At 47.3% G+C, this 14,361-nt stretch overlaps 2 protein-coding genes across 14 annotated transcripts in view; one reads left to right on the forward strand and one right to left on the reverse strand.

Annotated features, from left to right (window-relative positions):
• Positions 1 to 2,288, forward strand: part of CEP250 (centrosomal protein 250) — a 49,886-nt gene extending 47,598 nt beyond the window's left edge. For all 12 annotated transcript variants that reach the window (XM_072800738.1, XM_072800736.1, XM_072800742.1 and 9 more), the window contains one exon: positions 1,749 to 2,288. In XM_072800738.1, the coding sequence (XP_072656839.1) occupies positions 1,749 to 2,012 (264 nt within the window). In that variant the 3' untranslated portion in view covers positions 2,013 to 2,288. The remainder of the gene's footprint in view (positions 1 to 1,748) is intronic.
• A 6,657-nt stretch (positions 2,289 to 8,945) lies between these two features.
• Positions 8,946 to 12,205, reverse strand: LOC140618385 (CMP-N-acetylneuraminate-beta-galactosamide-alpha-2,3-sialyltransferase 2-like). 2 transcript variants are annotated; one of them, XM_072800751.1, is made up of 7 exons: positions 12,052 to 12,160; positions 10,993 to 11,351; positions 10,431 to 10,603; positions 10,153 to 10,347; positions 9,961 to 10,009; positions 9,751 to 9,870; positions 8,946 to 9,253 (listed from the first exon to the last, which is right to left on the reverse strand). In XM_072800751.1, exons 2-7 carry the CDS (start codon positions 11,299 to 11,301, stop codon positions 9,098 to 9,100), a joined length of 1,002 nt encoding a protein of 333 aa, XP_072656852.1. In that variant the 5' UTR covers positions 11,302 to 11,351; positions 12,052 to 12,160; the 3' UTR covers positions 8,946 to 9,097. The 2 variants fall into 2 exon arrangements, with proteins under 2 accessions (XP_072656852.1, XP_072656853.1); XM_072800752.1 differs by lacking the exon at positions 10,993 to 11,351 and having other exon boundaries at positions 12,052 to 12,205.
• Positions 12,206 to 14,361: the final 2,156 nt, after the last annotated feature.

The raw sequence follows: 14,361 nt of genomic DNA on the forward strand, positions 1-14,361 counted from the left end.
CCTTGAAATCCGGGGACAAGGCTTTGGTTAATTGCTGTGTGCTTGACCCCTTGTGGCCCTTCCAGCAGAGAGATGGGAGATAGTTCCTCAGAGAACTTCAGTCTGTATGGGAGGCAAGAAGAACCCAGTCCCAACTCAGCATCCCAGCTGTTTAGGGTAGGAGTGGGGAAGAAAGCGTGCTCCAGACCCCAGACCACCAGCTTCCTACTTAGGAAGGGAAAGGAGAAGGAAGAGGGCTGGGGGGCAGACAGAAGATTCTAGGAGGACAAACAAAAGCAAACATGAGCATCCTGGTCTCCTCCGCCCTCAAATACACCCATGCAAGCAGGGCTGTCACCAGCATACCAGGCACAGTAGCCTGGCACCAGCACCAAGATCCATACCTCATAGCTCAGTTGAAGCCACCGCATACAAGGAAGCTAGGATCAAGTGCCTTCTTGCCCCTTAGGCCTCACTTAAAATCCTGGCATTTTATTATAAGGTTTGCCCTGTCTTCCAAAGCCCAGGAGTAATAAGAACTATGGAATTTTTATTTCTGAGTCTGTTTCAGAAATTAATAGCACTACTGGCAGAGCCTGACTGTACAGCTACACTTAGCCATTAATTTGAATTCATAGGAAGCAGTCCCAAGTTGGGGCCCAGACTAGGGGGAGGCAAGGGAAGCATGTAGGGTGGAGAATTTAAGGGGATGCTCATTATCGACCTGGAGTCCCTCCCTAAATTGTACACTCCAGGAGTCTCTTGCCTCACCCTAGTCCTAGATCTCCCCTGAGCTCCCAGTAACCACCTCCTGGTAGTCTCCATGTACTCATCAGAGAAGGATTGTTATTATTTTTAAAGATTTTATTTATTTATTCATGAGAGACACAGAGAAGGAGAGGCAGAGACACAGGCAGGAGAAGCAGGCTCCACGCAGGGAGCCTGACGCGGGACTTGATCCCAGGTCTCCGGTACCACGCCCTGGGCCGTAGGCGGCACCAAGCTGTTGACCCACCCAGGCTGCCCAGAGAAACAAGAATTAATCAGTGATTCTCAACCTCGGCTACACATTAGAATCACCTGAGGAGCTTTGAAAAAATACTGATGCCCAGGCCTCACCACAATCTAATTAAGTCAGAGTATTTATCAAAAGCTTCCAAAGGGGCACTGTAGAGCTTTCTGCAGGGCTTAAAATATTCTGTATCTTGATTGGGATAGTGGTTATACATGGGTATGAACATTATCAAACTCACCAAAATATACAGTTAAAATCCTCGCATTTTATTACATAAATGATCCATCAATGAAGTACATGAGTATTTTGTTGTTGCTCTTGTTCTTTTTTTAAAAAAAAATTTTTAAATTTATTTATTTATGATAGTCACATAGAGAGAGAGAGACAGGCAGAGACACAGGCAGAGGGAGAAGCAGGCTCCATGCACCGGGAGCCCGATGTGGGACTCGATCCCAGGTCTCCAGGATCGCGCCCTGGGCCAAAGGCAGGCGCCAAACCGCTGCGCCACCCAGAGATCCCGTTGCTCTTGTTCTTAAGGTCCCTATTCGAGTCTCCTATGCAGCCAAGGTTGAGAATCACTGGAATTCCCATGATTCCCAAGGACCCTTGCCCCAAATACCATAGTGCTGATCATGAGATTTGTGTGTGGTAGTTGATTCAGGTACTCCCTCACAAGAGCCCGGGGAGCAGAGCAGGAGGGCATGGGGCAGCTTTGGGGCACTTACCCTTTCCCTCTTGGTTTTCTGCCCCCCAGGTGGCCATGCTGCGGGGCCAGCTGGCCTTGGAGCGGAAGCAGAGGCAGGACTACATTGCTCGCTCGGTGCAGACTAGCCGTGAGCTAGCGGGCCTGCACCACAGCCTCTCCCACTCACTGCTGGCCGTGGCCCAGGCCCCTGAAGCCACTGTCCTGGAGGCCGAGACCCGCAAGCTGGACGAGTCCCTGACTCAAAGTCTGACATCCCCAGGGCCAGCTTTGCTGTGCCCCAGCCCCAGCACTATCCAGGCCATCTCCAGGTAGCAGCCACAGCCGGGGCAGGATCCGGGCCAACCTGGGGATACATGAACAGATGAATGGCTGTCATGGCCCAGAGAGAGGAAAGGAAACCCACAAGGCTGGGGAAGGCCCTGACTCACGTAGGAATGAGGCAAGCCACACCCACCTGTTACCGAGAGTCACTGGCAGGAGTTTTGCTCTGGCCCAGGGGCATCTACTGCCTCTTGTCTAGAATGTATTACCCCAGCACCTCACCTAATCTTTCTCCTCCCCTCCAACAATAAACCCCATGTCTCCACATTTGTTCTCTGCTGCTGGCTTCACTCGTGTCACTGGGCAACAGTAGCACATCAGGGCATCTGTGAAGGAAGAATTTGCTAAAGATTCCTGTCAGGTAGCATGAATTTGTCATCTGCCTGCATTCTGACAGAGAAGGCTTATGACCGATGCAACAAGACAAAGCCGCTATCCACGGGGAGCTGGAGTCCAGTTGACAAGAACACTTATCAATGAGTCACACAGACAGCTCTGTGTGCTGACTAGAAGTGTGTAGAAATTCTGGAGACTGAGGAAGGAAGGCATGAGCTGGCCCTTGAAGGATGGAGGAGTTGGGCGGGGTTGCTAAGCATGCTGGGAAGATCAGTCAGCCTGTGGCAAAGCATGCTGGGGCTCAGGTTGGATGCGTAGGGAGGGAAATTATAGAGGGCCCTGGAATATAGATTTGAACTCATGGATAATGAGGAACCATCATATGTTCTTGACTTAAAATAACTTCTGGGGCTTCGAAAACATTGAGTTGACCTTAGGCTAGTCAGTTTCTGGAGTTCAAACACTCCATCTGGCCTCAGTCCCCTTCTGCTCTGGGTGAATGCCCTTGGCGTCCCTTCCTGGGCATACCAGCTGCGACCAGCTCTGGTCCCCTGTAGTCCAACTGTGTGTCAAGCCAGTAGAGAGGATGGCCAATGGCAGAATTTGTCACTTAGGGACTGACCCTGGTGGAGGCACCCTGGACTGAACCCCATTCGCCACCTTAAAACTTATTGTTGGCAACTTTCTCGAAGCCTAGAAGAACAATTTTCTTTAAAGAAGCTGGGCTTGGCCTTCCTCTGGCCCTTCAGGTGTAACCTGGAATTCCTTTTCCTAAGCCTGAGGATGGAGCTAAGGCCTAGTTAAGAATGTAGGGGTTTAAGAATAGCACCCGACTCCCGCAAACCTACTTACTCAGGGCCCAGGCCCCTTGTATTTCATCACATCACACAGAGCAGACAGGGGGCTGTTCACCACTGCGGAAGCTTTATTCTAAAAACTCATGGCTTGGGACTCAGCAACAGATGCTTAGTAAAACATCACAGTTTAGAAGCCCCCAGAACTAGGCCTGGGGCCCGAGAGATGCTAGACCCTAGCGAGGTTCCCTGTGACTCAGAAGCCTCACCTGGCCTTTTCTGTGCTGGGAGTTCTCAAAGACAAACAGGACTTGGCTCATTATATTCTGTCCCATCCTCTGATTCTCTAGCTTAGAGGAGAGTGTGGATCTTCCAGGCAGGACTGAACCTTGCCTAAGAGCATCAGGCCAGAGTTTCCTTTCCTTTTCCTCATCTCATGCCACAGCAAATCAGTGGTTAGGAAATGTCCCTGACCAGCTAGGTCTCGTGGATGTACTTGAGGACAGTAAAGTTAATCACCAGAACCCTGAGGGGAAAGGTTAGAGCTGAGCGCAGAGGGTTCCTTTCACAAAATCTTTCCCTTCTCTTCAACCTTCTCCTTGTCTGTTTGCTAGAGGCTGGTACAGGCCAGAAAGTCGTGAGAGTAGTAGAGCTTAGCCAGGGTCTGGGCAATGTTCTTGTTCCTAGGGAGTGCCTGGGTCTGGTGGGTGCGGCACCCCATTCTCTCAACCAGTCTCCCTACTTTGTGTGTTAGAGCAACAATCATCAGAGCACAACCGAATCACCTTGATTCATCTGCTTCCCTGCTTGGAATTAGCAGCAGCTTGAAGGCAGAAAAGCTGCCTAGCATGAGGTCGAGAAGGAAAAACTGGTTGTACATTAGTGAGGGGTTTGGGGAGCGTGCAATCGCAGCAGAGTGACAGCAAGGTAACAACACCAAAAAGCTAAGGGCTGTCTGCTCCAGGCCTGGGGCCTCCACCAGCCACACCACCTGATAAAAGATGCCCTTTTCCACCTTGGCTCAAGACCACCACAGTCCATACTGCATATGGAGGCTTCAGCAACGCCAGCAGCACGTGGATATTCTTACCAGGTCATGGGTATTCTCAGGTGCACTATGTACAAGTAAGTTCTGTTTGTTGCCCTTGTTCCCTGAACCTAAAAATGAGACCTGGTTTATTCTGCAGAGATAGGAAAGGAAGTCAGGAAGGCACTGGGGCTCACAGGCTGGCACTGTTCACCACCCTCACCCTCCTGCCCCCACCAGAGCACGGTGTGGTGCTCCTCAGTGGATGTCCCATGCCACAACACGATTTCACATTACCTAAGTTCCTCACTGTATATAGCACAGGACCGGCATGGTCTCAGGGTTTTGCTGTGGCCTGGGGTCAGCTGAAATAGTTCCTCCTTGGCTGGCTGGCACTGGATTTGGTCTCCTAGCATCAGGGCCTACAGAGAAGAGCACAGACCACTTACTGCTTGACCCCCATGTTCTAACACAAAGGAGGCTATTGGAGCAGAGAAAGGAGTCAGGGAGGTGGTGTAGCTCAGAGCCCAGGAACTCTGGAGATGGTCTCCAACTTCATAAGGAGCTTCGGGGCCCATCTGGAAGCACTGGTCAAATCAGGCAGACAGCCTGCTGGTGAAAGCAGGCTATGCAGATGTGGCACCATGGTGAGCAACCTCAGAGCCTCTGGGGCTCTGGGCCAGCAGCAGAACTTCCAGATGTTCCTGTGGAAGTGGGGATACGTCACCCACAAAAGCAACAAGGCAACCCCCAGCCAAAGACTGCATGCAGGCCTCCTCTCAGCACATAAAACAGGTCCCTTTTCAGCCAGCTGGTTGTTTAATTGTTTGGTCTTAGGACACATGACACATTCCTGTGTTATGTACCCCCACCCCCACCCCGCAATACCTCACCTCCTATCTCCTGACCTGCTAACCACCTGTTCGCTCCTCAGGGCAGGGGAAGGGAGCAGCTGAGCCCTGTGCTAACACTAGATCCTGAAAAGTGGAGTCAGGGTGCAGAGGTGGGGGACAGGAAGAAGCAGGGGCAGGAGGCAAAGTCAGGGAGCATGAAGAAGGAGGGTCTATCAGCATGCTACAAGCAGTAACATCCCCTGTGTGATCCTCCAGCACCATGGGGAAGGAGTACAAGCTCAGCTCTGCTTGCTACACTTAGGAAGTAGCCAAGGGAGCAAGAAGAACATGGGGTCTCAACTTGGGGCCCTGGAATTTCTTCCGCCTACACCTGCTGGGACCAGGGTTTGCCTAGACCCCAGTGGAGGTGAGGCTGAGAAGGGAGACTCTTCCAGACAAGGTAGGGCTGTGCTCCCTGGTGCCATGGGTCCCAACTAATTGGTTTATATCAGTAGCCTGTCACAGTGTGGACATTGTGACCTCTTTCTTGGTCCTTTGTTAACCAATCCCACTGGCTCTTTATATGCCTTCTTGAGGCCTGAAGCATGACACTGGTGGGAGGGCTTGCAGGTAAAAAGAGGAATGGGTCAGGGGTCAGAGGAGAGTTACAGTTCTCCACTAGAGGCTGTGCATTGTGTCCCCAACAGAGTGGCTGCTCTGTTCTCAGCACAGGGGCTTCTGTGTGGAGGCAGGGAGGGGATGAGAATTCATATTCGATTTTGATTCTTCCTTAATTATTGCCAGTTGTTGAGGTGATGGAATCGGGGAAGGCTTTTATCCAGTGCCTGATAATCCATACATCACTCTTGTACCTCATATCTTGGTATCCTGTCATAATCTCTCCTAGATCTGAGTATTCCAGCCCCACCTGGCAGATCCAAAAGTCTAAGGCTTGTTGCTGTCCAAAATTAGTCCCACATTCTAGCTATATGATTACCTTGCCTTCTGCCATAGCGTTGTGGCTCAACAAATCGTGCTGGGGTGGATGTAACTCCTTTCCCTATATGGGGCCCACCTCTTGTCTGCCCAACTCCAAATATAGTAACCTTGTGGAGAAAATGAGTTGATTGCTGTCCCTGCCCCTAATCCAGCTTTTCATTCACTTGGCAAATACTAAACCTGTGTGTCATGAAGCTTTACAACGAACACTGAAAAGAAGACCTCTTCTCCAGGGAAGATAGAGCCTGGACATAGACAAACACTTGCAATGTCCAGAAGAGGCTCACTGGCCACTGGATGAGAAAGTGTCACAGAACATCTTGGTAGAAGAGAGGGCTGGAGAGCCCTTTCAAAGTGTTTTCAAGCTGATTGGGTGTATGCACAGATTTCTAGGCTCCAGGGGGTGTGCCTGTGGTCCCAAGAACAATTGCAGGTCCTTGGAGCTAGCCCGTTCAAGTTAGACCTTCCTGACAAGAGAACAAGCATCAGCCACAGGTGAGCATCAAGGCGGCCCACAAGCCTAAAATCCACCATAAGGCTTCACTGTCCCATGCAGAGGGCAAATGGCAGGCTGACTCAGACACCAAACACTGGGAAAAGTAGGAAGTTGTGGTCACAGACTTCACCAGCACCACGCCAGCCTGGCAGCCTCCTTCACGACTCCATAGTCGCCTGCTAAGCTCTACAGGGTGCACCGCTGGAAGCTGAGAGGAGGGAGGGGAGAGGCAATACTTGGTGTATCCTGTGGCCTCCCTGGAGGAGAAGTGGTTGATACCCAGTGGGTTTCTTCATGCCAGCCCAGAATCAGGGACCCCACCACAAGTCACATTGTGAGTTCCTGCATGGAGGCTTTGTGGATAACTGCCTTCGCCTTGGCATTCAGCCCAGGGTCCAACAGACAAGGAAGGGCTTGGAAATCAAGTATAATGGGGATAGGAATAAAATGGGAAGAATATGTGCCAAGGCTGGTGTGGAGCATCTCTCTGAGATGGGAGCCATCTATTGCCAGCACAGGGTTGGTAGGCATGAGGCAGAAAGGGGAAAGAAAGAGCCTTCTGGCCCCTCTTGAGAAAAGAGTCTACAGGAAAACTTTGGGATGTGGTTAAAAGTAAATTTCTACCCAACCAAACTTTTTGTTTTGTTTTGTAGATTTTTGTTTCATTTATATAAAATGAAACTAGTGCCTGCACATGATTACAAAATTAAGTAAAAAAGAAGGAGCAGTTTGCCCTCCAGTTCTTTTCTAACCTCTCTCCAGGAGCAACCAATTTTTTAAGACTCTATTTTTGTAGCAGGTAACTTTTATTTCTCTAAATAATATGTTGATAGGATGTCCTAGTGGGTCCAGGATTTGGAAAACATGACGGTAGGCAGCTGTACTGTTCACACCTTTGGGGTTTTTGGACTCTGGCTCCAAGCTAGACACTCTGTAGACCCCATTGCTCTTGGGGAGGCAGGTACATGTGCTCTTGGCCATATGAGGGATATTTGCATTTTGTTAGTTTGTGTGTACTTTTTGGGCAGCCAGGGAGGTAGAATGTAGTGGATATTTGTTTTGTGCACCCAGCAACCAAGCACCCTCATTAACTGAGGCTATTTGGATACCTTGAAATTGTTTATAAAAAAAAAAAAAAAAGCCTCCCCCTCCCCAGTTGATGTAATAGTCTTCTCCAATGAATTGTTTTTATTTCTGAATATCATGATGGACTCAGGACTTTTTATATATTCCCTGTGATTCCATCATGACAATTGCTTTTTTTGATGTTCAAATCTTCCCAACTTTGAGGCCTAGATTTCCTGTGTACTTTTCCTGTCAGACCTGGAATCTTTTCATGGGAAAGAGGTATTGAAAACCAAATCTGAGTTCCAGGACTGATCATTGCTACCAGTATGTTAGGGTTTTTTTAGATTGTTCAGATGACAGAGCAGAAAATGTATTTGGAAAATTGTGAGTTCACGGTGGTGTTGCTTGCACAACAGTGTGTGTACTTAATGCCACTGAACTGCACACTTAAAGTGGTTAAAATGGTAAATGTGATGTATATTTTGGGACAACAAAAAAATAAAAATGGAGTTTATAATGATATTTCCAGTTTGAACTTAATGTCACAGAGTTTTTTTTTTAAAGATTTTTAATTTATTTATTAATGAGAGACAGAGAGAGTGAGAGAGAGGCAGAGACACAGGCAGAGGGAGAAGCAGGCTCCATGCAGGGAGCCCGATGTGGGACTCGATTCTGGATCCCAAGATCACACCCTGAGCCGAAGGCAGATGCTCAATCATTGAGCCACCAGGCGTCCAAATGTCACAGAGTTTTGACTATGCATGTCTGACTTTGTATTTGGTTCCTAATAATGTTAATATAATTACTTATTTTACTTTATTCCATGATAATGATTGTCTAGGTTCAAAAATAATACCGATATTATAATAAATCTACTGAGTGAAGTTTAAAATTTCTTTGTAGTTCTTTTTGCCTACAGAATATATCCTGCAAAGGATACAGAGTGTACTGAGTTCCAAAGGAACTTGAAATAATTCTTTTCTCTGGTGCTTATGTTATTTTTATTTTTTTTTAAGATTTTATTTATTTATTCATGATAGTCACAGAGAGAGACAGAGAGGCAGAGACACAGGCAGAGGGAGAAGCAGGCTCCATGCAGGGAGCCTGATGTGGGATTCGATCCCGGGTCTCCAGGATCGCGCCCCTGGCCAAAGGCAGGCGCCAAACCGCTGCGCCACCCAGGGATCCCTGGTGCTTATGTTATTAATTTGATATATGGTTAGATCCATTTGATTTATTCTCAACTTTACAGTTTGTTCCCCTTTTTCATTTGATTATTTTTTGGTGATGTATATATATGTTATATGGTGATATGTGTGCTGGTAAGAAAGTGGAATAGAATGCAACCCTTTAATACCACCAGGAATCCCATGGGAGAAATAAGCTGTAGTTTTATTTAGCAGCAGACTGATCTATATCCAGGGTCCACTTGAAGCCCCAGTCCCTCTCTGACACTCTGTGGTCCCCTTGACTACCTGTCAGCCTCCTGGGGCCTCCAGTGGGCTGAACAGGACAGAAACATGTCAGCTGTAGATAACAATCTTCCCCTCACATTGCAGCTGGAGGATGAGCTTCTGCTCTTCTTTGAAACTGTGCATGTTACTCTCGAACCGATATTTATCATCCCAGTAATGGGACCACCTCATGAGCTGATCTGTCCCAAAACCAAATAAGGATACCTGGGAAATAGGATAAGACAGGAGAGAGCCACAGGGTCGCAGGTTGGATCCTGTCCTGCCTCCATGTCTGCCAAAGCCCCCTTCAGCACTCATTTAACATCTAGTGTGACAGGTTTCCTCTTAGAGCTGGGAGGAGAACAGAGCTCACCTCCAGGGAGGACACACTCTGAACACACAGTGTGATCCCAGAGCCTGGCAAGGAGAGCATCAACTAGCTGCTCATCATCATATTAGGGGTAGAGAGAGGACTCCCCAGGGAGATAAGAGAAGGGCATTCCAGTCAGAAGCAGCAGTGTATGAGAAAGCAGGAGGTAGCTGGTATGTTTGGAGAACCCTAAGAAGCCCAGTGTGTGAGTTTAGAGAGAGAAGAGGAAGGGAGTGGTATCAAGGAGGATCTTGTAAGCCAGGCAAAAAACTTTAGACTCAATCTGAAGTCCCTGAGAAAATGAACATTGTTGGCAGGGGGATGAAAATCTGAGTTGCAGAAGATGTCTTACCTGGTCACAAGTGTGCAGGGCATATAACAGACCCACAAACCCCAAGGATGGAAAACGATGACGTTTTCGCAGCCAATGATCCTGGATGTACTGAAGAAAGGTGAGGCTGATCACCAAGACCTAGGAAATATGAAAGAAAGTAGTCCATCCTGGGGCTGCCCACAGCCACATCACCTGACTCCTTCCCCTTTTCCCTCCTGGGTCCCTTACCTCGTCTTTGCTCGTGTTACTTCCACCAGGAAACTGGACTATCTGAAATCTAAAAAGGGTTTGGGATGGGGGAGTTTCAGAGTCATTTAACACAGCAGCTTAGGTAAGCCTTGGGGATTCCCCAATATTCAGCAAGGATCTCTCTGGAGTCCCCACTATCACCCCCAACAATGGCTTCCCTCACTGTCATACCCAGGGTTTATGGGCTTTCTGAAGCTCTGTTCCTGTAGTACTTCCATAAACCACTTTAGACCAGATGAATTCAGAGGAAGCAGCAGCAATTTGGTGCCAGGATTCTGCGTGCTAGCCATATCGGGGTACATTATGCGCATGGTGGTTGTGTTCCCCACATCCATCTCAAATCCTTGGACGGGGGCCTGGTTCATCCTGGAAAGGAGAGCAGGGTAGACATTTGGGGGAGGAGGATCTGGCCTGACCATCTTGGTCTCCACCTCCTACTCTGCACCCACCTGAGGACCATGTCATTTTGGTTAATCCTGAATCCATGGCCAGAGCCCCGTAGGCACCTTGAGTTTCCAACCACTGCACAGGTCCGACAACTGGACTCCACGTAGCCCAGTGGTTGCCCAGGAGGCTCTTCTATTGGCTTCTGAGTCTCAAACTCCCTCTTTGATTGGACACCCTGAAGTTTCAAAAAGCACAGGTTGTAGGGTACCTGTGTGCTCAGTCGGTTAGGCAAACAACTCTTGATTTTGGCTAGGGTCATGGTTCAGGGTCATGAGATCGAGTGCCACGTCGGGCTCTGGGATTGGTATGAAGTCTGCTGATCTCACCCTCCCCACTCACCCTCCCTGCTCCCACTCACCCTCATCCTCAAGCTTTCTCTCTCTCTCTCTCTCTCAATCTCTTTAAAAAAAAAAAAAAAGCATAGGAGGGAGGGAGGAACTTAGGGACTCATCCTACTCTCACTACCTTTGGAAGAAGGTTAGAGTGTGGGGCCATGAACGGAGAGATGGGCAGGGCATGGGGTTGGGAGTAGGGACTGGACAGAGACCAAGACTGTGCACCGACCAACCACAATATCAGAGCATCAGAGGATATGGGATCTTCTGGTCTCTGCACAGGCTCAATAGCCGTTTCGAAGCGTTCATCAAACCAGACAGACGTTCCACGTACGCGGAGGCAGGCAGAGCACTTGCGGATCTCAAACGAACACCTACACTTTCTGAAAGAGTTCCTGGGGCAGTGGCATAATTGTATTCTTGTCTTTTTAGGGAAGTCATTCTGTTTGAACTCCTGGTCCAGGAAGTTCATCATCATCAGCCATAACGTAACTATACAGGCAGCTACCAGACCCCACTTCAAGTATTGAGCCCTCATCTCTGGCCCTGGCAATCATCCCCCAGCAGATAGTAGATTGGCTCTGGCACCTGGTAATAGGAAGGAGAAGAGGCTGGGGCCAACAGACATCCTCAGTATCCCCTGTCCTGGAGGCTCTTATCCCTCCCTAACCCTTCACACCACACCTCTTCCCAATACCTCACCTCTTTTTTTTTTTTTTTAGTTTGATTGATCAATTTATTTTTAAAGGTTTTTTTTTAAGAGATATTATTTTCTTTAAGATTTTTGTTTATTTATTTGAGAGAGAGAGAGAGATTGAAAGAGAGCGGGGATCCCTGGCTGACTCAGCAGTTTAGCGCCTGCCTTCGGCCTAGGGTGTGATCCTGGATCCCAGGATCGAGTCCCACGTCGGGCTCCCTGCATGGAGTCTGCTTCTCCCTCTGCCTATGTCTCTGCCTCTCTCTCATTCTCTCTGCGTGTGTGTGTGTGTGTGTGTGTGTGTGTGTGTGATGAATGAATAAATAAAATAGTAAAAAAGAGAGAGAGCATGAGCCAAGGGATTGGCAGAGGGAAAGGAAGAAGCAGACTCCCGACTCCCCACTCCATCCCAGGACCCTGAGATCATGACCTGGGGCAGAGGCAGACAGTTAACCAACTGAGCCACCCAAGGACCCCTTAGGATTTTATATTATAAGTAATCTCTTCACCCAATATGGAGCTTAAACTTTCAGCCCCAAGATGAAGAGTCACATGCTCCACTGACTGAGCCAGATGCCCCCAACACCTCACCTCTTGCCTCCTCAGCCACTTGCTAACTCCTAAAAGGAACTCTGCCAAGGTCTGGGCTGGAGGCTGAGAGGATGGGAGAGGTGACACGTGTCCTGTGGTCTCCCAAAGGGACTGATACCCAGTGAAGTCTTTCATGCCAGTCTAGTTATAACAAGGACCTCATCACAGCCACCACATTGTGACCTCCACTGTGTAGGCATGTCAGCAGGTCCCCCTTCTTCACTTTAGCATTTAGCCCAGAGCCCAGCTGATGGGGGGGAAGCTGAAGTGCCAAGGAAACAAGAAGGTGAGGAGGGAGCAGGTGTGTGCTAGGTCTGATGTAGATGAGCAGGAGAGAGAGAAGCAAGAGGAAGGGCCACTCAACCTCCTAGGTCAGAGAAAATTTCTCATCTTGACGAATTCATGAAAGTGAATATCAGGTCTCTTCAACTCTTAAGACCTCTCAAACATTGAATTTATTTTCTTTTTGAGAATTGGTAAATACACACAAATTATTTTTTCAAAAAAAATCACATTGTACAGAAAGACTTTTTTTTTTTTTTTTAATTTAAAAAAAATTTTTAGGGGCAGCCTGGGTGGCTCAGCAGTTTGGCGCCACCTTCGGCCCAGGGCCTGATCCTGCAGTCCTGGGTTTGAGTCCCACATCAGGCTCCCTGCAGGGAGCCTGCTTGTGTCTCTGCACCCCTCCCCTCTCACTGTGTGGCTCATGTATAAATAAATAAAATCTTTAAAAAAAATTTTTTTTAAGTGACCTCCACCAGCCTGGAGCCCAGCATAGGGCTTAAACTCACGACCCTGAGATCAAGACCTGAGCTGATAAGAATCCAACGCCTAACCTACTGAGCCATGCAGGTGCCTCCAAGAAGGCTTTTAACATAAAGCAACTGTCCCTGCCCTCATATCTCCCCTTCTGTTCTTCAGCACTTGCTTCCATAGCTCTAAATAATGTGCTCATACCACTAGATCATGATACTACATGTAGACTACTTGCTACATATGATCATATCATCATGCTTAGTAATAACCTCTTGGGTCACATTGTAACTTTATAGAATGGGCCCTAACATCTATTCTTCATTCTGTCACTGCAAGACAAGATTTCTTGAAGCCCTTCTGAGATGAGAATATTGGGCCATACACTTCTACTTGTCAATCATTTTCCTTTTACACTTCCCGACCTTGGTATTTTGAACTTTTATACCATCAAGGATAACATTTATATTCTGTGGATAAAGAAGATGTGGTCTATATATACAATGGAATATTACTCAGCCATTAGAAACGACGAATACCCACCATTTGCTTCAACGTGGATGGAACTGGAGGGTATTATGCTGAGTGAAGTCAATCGGAGAAGGACAAACATTATATGGTTTCATTCATTCAGGGAATATAAAGAATAGTGAGAAGGATTAAAGGGGAAAGGAGAGAAAATGAGTGGGAAATATCCGAGAGGGTGACAGACCATGAGAGACACCTAACTCTGGGAAATGAACAAGGGGTAGTCAAAGGGGAGGTGGGCAAGGGGTTGGGGTGACTGGGTGATGGGCACTGAGGGGGGCACTTGACGGTATGAGCACTGGGTGTTATACTATATGTTGGCAAATCGAACTCCAATAAAAAAATATACAAAAAAATACCCTTAAAATAAAAAAAAAATTTACATTCTGTTGTGTAAGCTGTGATGTCATTAAGTTTCATGTGCTTTGCCTCTAGCGGCACTAACCACAAGAAATATGTGAATATAAAAATATTATTGATTTATTTTGCATTCTTCGTGCTTGGAATGAAGTCTTCTAAATCCGAATTGTATTTTACACTCACAGTCTATCTCAATTTGGACACTCAGTTTTCATCAGAAAGACATGATCTATACATTTAATAAAATGTTATTATCTATAAAGTAGATTTACATATCCAAGTTATAACAAGTATACTTAAAGACTTTCCAATAACTGAATTGTGTTCATTTTTAAATTTAGATTGATGAATTTTGATTCCTTACTTGCACTAGCTAATGTCACATGCTCATCGATCACATTTGATGGTGGAGAACTAGAGACTGATTCAAAAAGTCAAAGATCTATGATCATGTTCACATTACAGTGAGTAGACAGATATTGTTTCCTATAGAATCTGGTAGTGAAGTAGGACTACTTTCCTTTTATTGTTTATTGTAATTTCCTAAGAAAGGACATACAGGAGATAAACATTCTGAATCTTCGCAAGTCTAGAAAAGCTATTTTTCTGCTTATGGTGGATAGAATTGTGACCTCAGAAAAAATATGTTCAAGTCCTGGGCCCTGGTAC

This window comes from Canis lupus, chromosome 26, assembly GCF_048164855.1.
Source record: "Canis lupus baileyi chromosome 26, mCanLup2.hap1, whole genome shotgun sequence".
In the NCBI taxonomy this organism is placed as follows: domain Eukaryota; kingdom Metazoa; phylum Chordata; class Mammalia; order Carnivora; family Canidae; genus Canis; species Canis lupus.